This window comes from Volvox carteri (genome assembly GCF_000143455.1).
Source record: "Volvox carteri f. nagariensis unplaced genomic scaffold VOLCAscaffold_41, whole genome shotgun sequence".
Lineage (NCBI taxonomy): Eukaryota > Viridiplantae > Chlorophyta > Chlorophyceae > Chlamydomonadales > Volvocaceae > Volvox > Volvox carteri.
The window spans coordinates 428383-439665 of NW_003307584.1; the positions used below are offsets into that span (position 1 = coordinate 428383).

At 55.8% G+C, this 11283-nt stretch overlaps 1 protein-coding gene across 1 annotated transcript in view; it reads right to left on the minus strand.

Moving 5' to 3' along the window:
* The window catches only part of VOLCADRAFT_106298 (uncharacterized protein), a gene marked incomplete at both ends in the record, with an annotated part of 5127 nt that extends 3342 nt beyond the window's left edge, over window positions 1–1785 (minus strand). Inside the window, 4 exons of the mRNA XM_002954235.1 lie at window positions 19–451; window positions 574–684; window positions 1146–1280; window positions 1498–1785. Of these exons, the coding sequence (XP_002954281.1) occupies window positions 19–451; window positions 574–684; window positions 1146–1280; window positions 1498–1785 (967 nt within the window). The remainder of the gene's footprint in view (window positions 1–18; window positions 452–573; window positions 685–1145; window positions 1281–1497) is intronic.
* Window positions 1786–11283: the final 9498 nt, after the last annotated feature.

Genomic DNA, 11283 nt, shown 5'->3' on the forward strand with positions numbered 1-11283 from the left:
CGCCACGCCTCTGCTCACAGTCACCCCTCCGAAGCTCCCGTACACGTCCCGAGCCGCACCCCGTGAGATCCAAGGGCTCGCAGCTGCCGCCGCGTTTGAACCGACCATCTGGATCCGAAATCCGCCTCTCCCCCATACCCACACACAGTCCGGATCCAGGCCCCGCCGCGGCTGCTGCCGCCGACCCCGGCGGCACTGGGCCCCCCACCATAGGACCACCGGAATATCCGGCTCCGGGCACTGACGGCAATGACCCGAGCCCGCCGCCGCCACCAGGGCCGCCGCCGCCGCCGCCGGCAGCGTCCACGTAGCTACCCGAGGAGAGGGCCGGGAGGGGGGTTCCTCCTCCGCCGCCGCCGCCGCCGCCGCCGCCAGCCCCCGCCGCCATGAAGGACGCCAGGGCAGCGCTTTGCTGCGGCTTGATGCGGCTGATGATGGCATGCAGGTTGAGCTGTGCGATTATGGATGTCGTGAGGGGGTGAAGATAAGGGGGTGAACAGAGCGCGACGGTGTGACGAAATGCCAGGGAGGACAAGTTTCCAAGATTCCAACGACGTGAAATTCTGTACTGACTTTAAAATGAACACGAGGGAAATATGACGGTAAAACTTCAGTCGGGACACTGCTGAGCTTGTTGAGGAGCTTGTTGAGAATTCGGGTTGACGTGGTGCTGCGAGGACCCCCCTAGGTGGTGGTGGTGGTGGGACCCCAATAGTCGGGGAAGTTACGGTGTAATGTGCCCTTGGTTTATAGCCTTCTGAAACGGGCATTCAAATTTGCTCACGCTGCGCGCCTCTCTCTCTCTCTCTCTCTCTCTCTCTCTCTCTCTCTCTCTCTTTTCTCTCTTTCGACACACGGACAGACGGACACGTTGCAAGGTACAGGTAAAGCACGTGTGTGTGTGTGTATGTAGATCGTGGGTTCGTGGTGGCATTGTGTGGGCTGCGCAGCTCGGCAGGAGATAGCTCTTTAGGACAGCTGGGGGTTCTGCACCACGAGCTGGCCGGGGATCCAGAGGAAAGGAAAGACAGGTTTGGGAGCGTAGTTGGGAGGGCTTGGAATTGGGGGATGGCTGTTCAGGGTTGGGTTGCTGCTAGGTCAGGAGGAAGTGGGGCGAATGTGGGGATGACACCCATGGCGCGCACCTTGATAGTTTTGGCTGCGGCCTGAGCCGCCAGAGAGGCATCTTGTTGTTTTACAGCAGCTAAAAATGCTGGGTCCTGGAGCAAGTACCCGCAGATGGGGTCATGCGGCGTGACCGGCGTGCAGGAGGCACCATCCTGCGGCATGCTCAGCATGGCGGTGGCACAAAAGGGTTTGCAAAATCCTAAGCGGCTTATCGTATGAAATATGCTTTTTGGAGGCTAGTTTTCAACGAAGGGCGGGGACGCCCTAGAATAATGTAAGCCACACCGAATGCGACCAAACGCGACATGAGTAAAGGGGAGAGTATTGCAGATTTTGCGATCTACCAAGGATGGCTTTCACCCTGTATACCTGTGCACATGGTTGCGCCTGTAATGAGGCCCCAGTGGGTGTTGTTGCTGCCGTTTGCACAGTTGGTGGTGGCAATCCCGAGGGAGCCGTCGGCATCACTGCTGGGCTAGGCGCTGCTGTAGGAGCTGCATGTGCAGGTTGCTGATCCTGTGATGTAGCTCCAGCAGCAGCTGCAGCTGCAGCGCCTTCAATGCTTGGGGTCGATGTGAGGGGCGAGGGCGCTGGTACAGATGCTGGTGCAGGAACCGCCGTAGGTACCTCTAGTGAATTGGCACTGCTGTCCTGCATTTTCGACTGTTTACTTCATCGTCTGACAGTCCTACTTTGCTGGTCAGGGCTTTCCCAAAGCATTCTCCCTATATATAAACATATCATGGCAACGTGGTTGAATTCGGGGAACAAGCGTACTTCCTCCTCATCTTATTTAACTGTTATGGTTCTCGTCCTTACCGCATGGGCACGTCGTACAATTTTGACTCCCGAAACACTATGCGCCATACCCTGTGCCACGCACGTACAAAAGTATTTTGTACACATCAACGCCTGTGTAATGTTTTGGAGTAAGTTGACGACCTACCGGAACTCATGTCAGTACTTGTCGTAACTTCGGAGCTAACGGAGCTACGATTGGAGAAGTACGGCGCGTGGTGATGATGAGCGCTAGCCTGACTATATAAGCGGGCCACATTAAAATCACTGCGCGTCTTAGCGAATTTCGAGCAATTTCGCTTCTCGGGGCTTACACCAGTTTCTGGGCAAGCTAAATCAGCGTACGCTTCCCGATTGTTTAGGAGCGGTCCGGTTCCTTTCAGCCTACGCTCCGTGTCGAGATAGCTCTTTTTCGCTTTGCAGTGCAAAAAACTGCAGTGTAACCGGTGCTAACAGCTGGAAGGACTTCAGCAGGAAGACAGCCGTGGGAGAGCTACGGTAGCTTTTCCTCCGCGTTCCTATTCTTACAAGAAAACGAGACGCCGCTATCTGCCGCTCCCCACCATCGCGCTCATTCTAGGGCACATGCCACTTAGCATGTGGTGAAAACTTGGGTGAACTAGGGGACCGTGGATGGGGGATCTGCGGACTTCATATAACAAACACACGCGACACATTTCCGCGCCACGTCCTTCCTTTCCAATGTCTATGTCCGATGTCTGTGTGACCTTTTTCGTCCACGCGTGTGCATGCGGGCAGAGGCTCCAAGGGAGTCTTGCAGGGGTAGGATCTGGGCTGGAATTGGGGAAGAGCTCTGTTGCAGAATTGGCCTGACTTTTATTCCTGACAAAAAACTTGGTCCGTCAGGGTCTTGAAATCTTCTGGCGGGCCGCCGGAGGTATTCGAATTGCGCTGTGGAGCCCCGGAATTGCGCTGGCTGGTGGGCAGACCGGGTATCGCATTGGCCTGTCCGGGTATCGCATTGGCCTGTCCGGGTATCGCATTGGCCTGTCGGGGTATCGCATTGGCCTGTCCGGGTATCGAATTGGCTGTCGGATTGGCAGGGTTGGCTCAGGCCGGCATCCGGAAGTGCATGACTTTAAGAAATGTACAGAAACCTTTGCAAGGGGACCGCTTACAAGTGCCTCACGTGCATGTTGGTTTCGATCCCAGTACGTGGGGCACGAAAACTTGCACGCCTGGTTACCGTACTCTGGCACACACTGCCCGTTCACGCGTTGGACTCCAACAGACCGTCGAATTCTTCAGCCCTGCTTAGGCTAGGCACAACTGGTAAGGCACGGACCATTGCCCCCGGAAGATCCCGGGATTGAGACCTGTTAGAATCGAAAATTCTATCATTGGTGGCAGGTTGTTGTTGTTGTTGTTGTTACATGGTCGTGGGTGCGTTCCCCGTACCTGCAAACCACCCTTGTACGAGCCGAGGGCTCAAGGGCTGCCAAATCGCCTATAAGCACCATCCTACCTCGCACTTCCAACGAAACAAGTGATGAAGTATACTAACGACCAAAGGGAACGATAGAGTTGCGGTGGGACCATATGCGTTCCAGCATCCTTGCCAGGCGTTCAGGTTCCCACTTCATAGCGTCCTTCATATGTTCGAAGCGTGGAAAGCCCATATCAGATCTGATTTCGTCGTACACCGGACAGTCTAGCAAAATGTGTTTGCCATCCTCGATATGGCTATCAGTGCCGCAGCAAGGGCATACTCGCTCCTCCCTAGGTATATAACGCCGTCCCTTACACGCTCTGTTAGCCGCCAGTCCCCAACAGCAAAGCCTAAACTGCATAAGCTTGCGATTCGCCGAACGCGGGATAAACATTGTGATATGCAGGAGCACCTCCTTCCTGCCCGCTTGCTCGGCCGCCAAAACCATCCAATGCTTATACTTCGCCATGTGGATTCCTGGTTGCTTGCCGTCTGACGGATACACGTCAGGCTGGACATCTAAACGCGTATGCTTCCAACCACCCACTAATCGGTCCTTGAACTCCAAAATCACACCTTCTGGCATTGGCCTGTTCATCAGCCACTCCACTCGTTCGTCTACCTCATGTAGCCCTTGCAGGGCCTCTTTCCATGGCAGGTGAAGTGCCCCATGCTCATGTAACGGTGATTTGTGGTGCAAACTTTGGCAACTCCCTGGATAGTCATCAGCGTCATCACAGCGCAGCTTCTTGTAGCAGAGGGATGCAAAGATTAGGGATTGGGTTCGGGTACCGGTCAGGCAGGAATTAGGATTCGGAAAGAGGGGCAGGATTAGGATACAAAGTTGAGGCCAGGTTTAGGATGAGGACCCGAGTGTAGGATTAGGATTGGGACCCGGCCCCAGGATTAGGATTGCGACCCGGCCCCAGGATTAGGATTGGGACCCGGCCCCAGGATTAGGATAAATACCTATATCCAGGATTACGATTAGTACACTGGTATTGGATTAAGATTAGGGCACCGCAATGATTGGCAATTAGGATACTGCTATGTAGGAGGACTATCAAATCCAGCTACCGTTCAGACTGGGTTAGAAAGTTGCTATGCCATGTCATACTAAGTGATGTCGCGTGTGATGTGTGCGCTCATGCTCCTGATCACGGAAGCCATACGCAGCGATCAGGGATCAGGGATCAGGGATGCGACCGTATTCGTTTTGGCCGTCTGGCGTAATAATGGTACCTCAAATTAATACGCCAGGCGTATGGCGTATCAATACGCCGGGGTTCACGCCATGCCGTATTACAATACTCGTGGCGTATTCCTTTTGCGCTATTCCGTCATGGAATTCATGTTTTTCGCTTTTACAATGAAAGGCGTATTGCTTTAGTGTTTGGAAAACGATCTCTCACAAGATAAAATATGAATTTGGGCAACAGCCAGACCTGGACAGCCATCGAGCCATGTGCGCACACATTCGCGTCTGCATTCTAGCATTCCTAACAAACCGTGATTATCACAAATACTACAGCCCAAATAGAGATAGCTTGGGTGTCAGGCCAACACCACAGACGACAGACCACACCCCCCTAAAGCCTCCTCACTCCCCCACGGCGAACGACATCGCCTTCTGGCCAGGGTTGAGCTCCAGCGGCTGCTTGGTCCAGTCGAACCAGGGGAAAGTGGTCCGCAGCAATGCCTCAACCGTGCTCATTGATGAACTTGCACTTGCGAGCATAGCGCTTGGAGCTAGAGCTATAGTCACCGACTTCTTCGAAATAATCCAACACAGCACTAGGCTTAGGTCCGTTTTCCATTTCGCGGGTTGTTATTACAACAAGGTATGTTGCAAACCCAGTGATAAGCAAACCCTAAAACCTAATCCTAAGTATCAATTAATTACACCAATGACTCGGGAATGTCAATAGCTCGATATTTCTCAAAATCGGCGAGTTTTCAGACTGTACGACAACCCAACGACAAACAATACGCCAACAATACGCCAACGCATAAACAGCCCAACTGGCTGGCGTATTCGGCGTATTAATACGGGCGTATTAGCTGGCGTATTAATATGGAATACGGTCGCATCCCTGCATACGCTCCAGGAGCTCCAGCCATGCTTCTGACAGGCGTCTGCTGATCAGTAAAATTGCGATAAAACAATCTGCAAAAATTGACGAGGACGGTCTAGACACGAAGACGTATGGATGGCGTCCGCGCCTCCTCCGGAACCAACTGCACGACATTGAGGGACGCTTCCAAAGGCAGTCGCGTGGTATGCGTCCTTATAAAATATTAGTAGGTTAAATGTCGGAAACTTTATGAATAATTCTTCTGAAAGGGCATAGGCTCCGTTTCTCGTTGGGATGCCACGATGATTACAAAGAGGGCCGAGCGACTTAAGCCAGCTAACAACCTACAAGATGTAACAATGATGACATAACAAACTAAACAACAACAACGACTTAAATAGTTATCCAGAGCCTAGGCGGCGCCGGAAGGTCGTACATTATCCGTATCTCAAATGATCGTCCACGAGTAAAGTTAACGACTTAACAACTAACAAGAAAACCTAACATGCCCCCCTGCTTAGCTCAAGCATCGGCCTCGATGCGACCAAAGTACAAACTATGCTAAGTCGTGCGCCGCTCCGATTCCCTGAACGAAATCGGTACCAGGCTAACGAGGGGAAGGCAAAAGGGAACCGGAGTCAAGGCAAAACCTTCCCCGCACTGGATACCGGCCTAAATAAGGCGCACGACACCTATATCTACCGGTCTGAGGAACCGGTATACGACCCAACGAACGTGTCCAGAAACATCCACAAAGAGTACGCAAATCAAAAGCCTAAGGCACGGAAAGCAAACTCGGTGGATGACAAAAGAACGCAAGAAAACACGAAAGTACACAACATGCAACACGCAATACCCCGAAAAAAACAGAAGTCAAGACACGACACGCGCAAAACTGAGGCGAAATAACCCAAAACTGAAAACACACAGGACACGAGTCACACACAACACACATCCTATGCGGAGCGCTAGGTTGTCATGAAGTGCACTATCCTCGGGGCCCGTTCCGGAAACTTCGCTCTGAACCAGGCATAGCGGTCTGACAGCTTAAACGCGGTCCAGGCTGGGGTCGCCAGGAAGGCACGAAGTGCTGGAAGGCTGCGTACGTCATCGTACGGTTCCCAGGACGCGTCACGGCCACTGGCGGTAGACCACTGAACTAGGAACATGACGGACGGCCGACCACGACGGTTATAACCTAGGCGAACTGCAGTAACGATAGTGTCGGCGTGGTCGTACGGTGACTCCAGTGTGATGGGCACGGCGGGCGGAGCTGGAGGACGGTTGGGGAAGAGCGTAGGATCGTTGTCTGTCCACGGAAGCAGGCGGGAGACGTGAAAAACGGGATGGATGCGACCGAGGGTAGGTGGAAGTTGGAGGCGGTAAGCGACGGGGGAAATGACTGCACTAATGGTAAAAGGGCCGATGTAGCGAGGTCGGAGTTTTGCGGAGGGGTAGTCGGGTAAGGTGAGGTTAGTGGTGGAGAGGCGAACACGGTCGCCAACTTGGAAGGTGAGGTTGCGGCGGTGTTGGTTGGCGGCGGCAGCGTATCGAACTTTAGCTGCTTCGAGTTCTGCGGTGATGGTAGAATGAATGTCACGGATGTGGGCATGGAGATCAGCGGCGGCGGTGTGTGCGGGTTTGGAAGGGGGGGTGTTAATCGTGGCGGGGGTGGTGGGATGGAAACCGTAGTTGGCGTAAAATGGGGTGGTGCCGGTGCTGGCGTGGGGAGTGTTGTTGTAGGCAGCTTCGGCGATGGGCAGGTAGGCAGCCCAGGAATCTTGCATGGGCTGAACGTAAGCACGAAGGATTTGCTCGACGGTGCGATGGGTACGTTCAGTTTGACCATCGGTTTGCGGATGGTAAGCGGAGGAAAGGTTGAGGGAAGTGCCTAAATGTTCCCAAAAGGTGCGCCAGATGTCGGCTGTGAAGCGGGGGTCGCGGTCGGAGACGATGGTGGTGGGGAGGCCATGAAGACGATAGATGTTGGAGATGGCAAGGAGGGCGATATCGCGGGCTGTAGCTGATTTGTTGGTGGGTACGAAGTGGGCTTGTTTGGAGAACATGTCGACGAACGTGACAATGGCGGTGTAGGTGCGACCATCCAGTCCTTTGGAGGGCGGTAGGTCGGTGATGAGGTCCAAAGACACATGAGTCCATGGTCGTGAAGGCGTAGGCATGGGATGGAGGAGGCCAGGCGGAGGCTGAGTAGATGGTTTTGAGCGCTGGCAGGTGGCGCAGGATTGTACGTAGGCACGGACTGTGCGGCTCATATGTGGCCACCAGTAGCGGGTAGTGATGGAGGCGAGGGTGCGACGAAAACCGGGATGACCTGAGTAGGCGGCATCATGGAATTCGTGCAGTAGGCGACGGCGAAGGGCGGGGTCAGCAGGTACAGCGATGCGGTTGCCAAAGTAGACGAGACCGTCAGGGGAGCGTTGGAGGTATGGCTTGATAGTGGCGGGGTTGGAGTACATGGGGTCGGTGGTGTAACCAGAAAGGATGGCGGCGGTGAGACTGGGGTCGGGAAGGACATGGGAGGCGAGAGCAAAGCAGGTGTGGCGGAGCGCGTTGTTGGCGGAGATGTCGACAGGTGGTTCTGTGGAAGGCCAAAGTGGAACGGAAGATGGAAGAGACTGTATGTGAGGCGATGGTGAGAGGAACGGTGTGGAAGAGACGCTGGAGGGTGGATCGGGGAAAGGCGGCGGTTGGACAGGGAAGCGAGAGAGAGCGTCGGCCAGGTTTTGTGGCCCAGGGCGGTAGGTGATGGAGATGTAGCCTTGAAACGGTGCGAGCAGTTGAGCCCAACGAGCTTGGCGTCGCGAAAGGTCCTTCTGCGTGAAGAAACGCTGTAGAGTGTCGTGGTCGGTGCATAGCGTGAAGTGGCAACCTTCAAGATAGCAACGAAACTTACGTACAGCGTGTACGACAGCAAGCAGTTCCAACTCGTGGATTGGATAATTTGCTTCGTGTCGATTGAGCTTGCGGGACTCGAACGCGACGGGATGAAGGGCGTTGTCTCGTTCCTGGAGGAGTACTGCTCCGAGGCCAAGGGTAGAGGCGTCCGTATAGAGGGTGAAGGTGGCTGAGGGACCCGTTTGAGGAATGATGAGAGCGGGGGCGGAGGTGAGTGCGTTACGAAGAGCATGGAAGGCAGCGACGGCGTCGGGCGGTAAGGTCTTGGGAAAGGGCTGGGTGGTTTTGGTAAGCGCGATGAGAGGGTGGGCGATGCGGGCGTAGTCCTTGATGAAACGGCGGTAGAATCCTGTAAAACCCAGGAAGGCGCGGACGTCGGTGATGGTGGAGGGAATGGGGAAATGGTTGAGGGCTGCAAGTTTGTCGGGGTCGGTTGTGATGCCGTCGCGGGAAATGATGAAGCCACAGAATTTTGTTGACGGCTGGGCGAAGGAACATTTTGTGCGGCGGACGTGGAGGTGGTGGTTCTGCAAGGTGCGGAGGACAGCTTCCACGTCGCGGCAATGGGCTTCGAAGGTGCGTGAGTAGATGAGGACGTCGTCGAGGTACACGACCGCACACTTGTTGCGGAAGGGGCGGAGGACGTCGTTCATCAGGGACATGAACGTAGCAGGGGCGCCGGTGAGTCCGAAAGGAAGGACGAGCCATTCATACAGCCCATACTTACACCGAAAAGCTGTTTTATGCACGTCCGGTTCGTGCACCCGAACTTGGTGGTAACCCGACCAGAGATCCAGCTTGGTGAAGTAGGCTGCGCCGTACAGCTGGTCTAGGAGCTCGTCCACACGAGGCAGCGGGTACGCGTTCTTGACGGTGAGCTGGTTGATCGCACGAAAGTCGACACAGAGGCGTAGTCCGTTGCCGCCGGGTTTGCGGGCGAACAGGATTGGAGCGCCAAACGGCGACGTAGACGGGCGAATCCAGCCACGGTCGAGGTAGTCCTTGAGCTGTCGTTCAAGCTCTTGGAGCTCTGCCGGTGACATACGGTACTCACGTTGCTTCGGCGGCTGGGCGTCGGGGTCGAGGGGAATGCGGTGATCGCAAGGGCGGGACGGTGGAAGACCAGTCGGTTCAGAGAAGACAGCGGAGTATCGGTCGAGGATGGACTGGAGAGGAGGCGGAGCAGGCGGTATGGAGGCGGTGGGCTGAGGTGGGGCTTCGGGATCGATTTCTGGATCATCGAGGGGACGGAGTATGCCGAGGTAGACTGGTGGAGGTTGAATAAAGGGGCCACGTTTGCGAGGATTGGAAGCGGTGGGTGGTGGTGGGCGGGCGCTGGCTTGACGAATGCATTTCTGCATGCGGGCGGCGGAGACGAATTCGATGGCGAACATGGGTGGCTGGGGGGTTGAGCCCGAAAGGAGTGTATTGCCTATCGTGACGGTGTTGGACTGCCAATCGATGTTGGGGTTGTGCTGGGTTAACCAAGGCTTACCAAGGATAGCATCGTACCCGTCAAGGTCCAAGGCGTAGAAGGTGGTAAGCTCATGGTGGGATTGGATGGAGAGGTGGACGTTGGCAAGGGCGGCGGAAGAGAGAGCGAGATGTCCGTTGGCGAGGCGGACTCGGAAGGCTTGAGACGGTGGAAGATTGGCGGGACGGAGGTGGGAGCGGTTGATGAAATCGTTGGCTATGAAGTTGCGTGAGGCGCCGGAGTCAAGAAGGATTCGAGCAGGGCGTCCAGCGATGTGGGCGTCGAAGACGATGAGTGTGGAGGAGAGATCGGCGGCTGTCAGGCGGCCGAGGATAGGGGGTAGAGGGACCTGTGAAGTGGGTGTGTTTTCGTCGACGGGTGGTAACGGAGGTTGGCGAAGACGGTGGTGCTGCTTGAGTGCTGGACGAGGGATGGGTTGGGGGCGAGGGAGGGTAGAGTGAGGGGTAGGTGGTGAGACGAGGGGAGAAGCGAAGGAGACGCGCGGAGGTGGAGCGGTTATACTGGTGGGTGGTTGCGGGGTAGGAGTAGGTGGAGGTACGGGAGCCGTGGAGGGTTGTGGGGCTGGGGGCGAGGGCGAGAAGCGGGCGATGAGACGGGCGACGTTGGAGCGGGACGGCGGAGGTTGTTCCGCGGTTGGGGGTGTGAGTGGTTTTGGGGTTGCGAAGTGGTGGGTGAGTTGTCGAACACGGGAGGTGGTGGTAAGCGGGGACGACGAAGTAGTTGACGACGTAGGTGACGACATGGTAGAGGACGGAGGTGACGAAATAATTGAGGATGAAGACGATGAAGTAGGAGGCAACGAAGACGAGATAAGAGAGGGCGAAGACGACGAAGTAGTGGACGACGGAGACGACGAAATAAGAGGAGACGAAGACGACGAAGTAGGGGACGACGGAGACGACGAGATAAGAGAAGACGAAGACGACGAAGTAGGGGACAACGGAGACGACGAAGTAGGTAAGGAGGTAGTGGACGAAGTGGCGAGCGTGAAGGGGGTGTTGGACGGTGGGTCGTAAAAGACGATAAGCGGCCAGGGGGAAGGTCCTGGCTCGCCGTACCTGGAGGCGTCGGAGGGGTCGCGGCGGCAGACGATCCGCGCGCCAGCAGGGAAGCGGCGCACGACGGTCATGTGGCGTATGAGAGGAGCCCAGGGGGCTGTAGGACGGTCTGGTAGGACGATGATGGCGGAGGTGCGAGGGTTAGTCGTTTTGGACTCCAGGTACTGAGAGATGAAGGCGGACGGGGACGAGGTAGGCGGGACCATCCAGACGCACTCGCCATCGACTTGGGCCGACAGAAAGGAGCGGGACGGCGAGAAGAAGGGAACGACGTGGGCGTTGATGCCGAAGTCGTCGCAGCAGGCGTCGACGGTGAAGGGGCCATACTGCGAGTCAAGATCGAGGAAGACGGTGCGCGAAAGC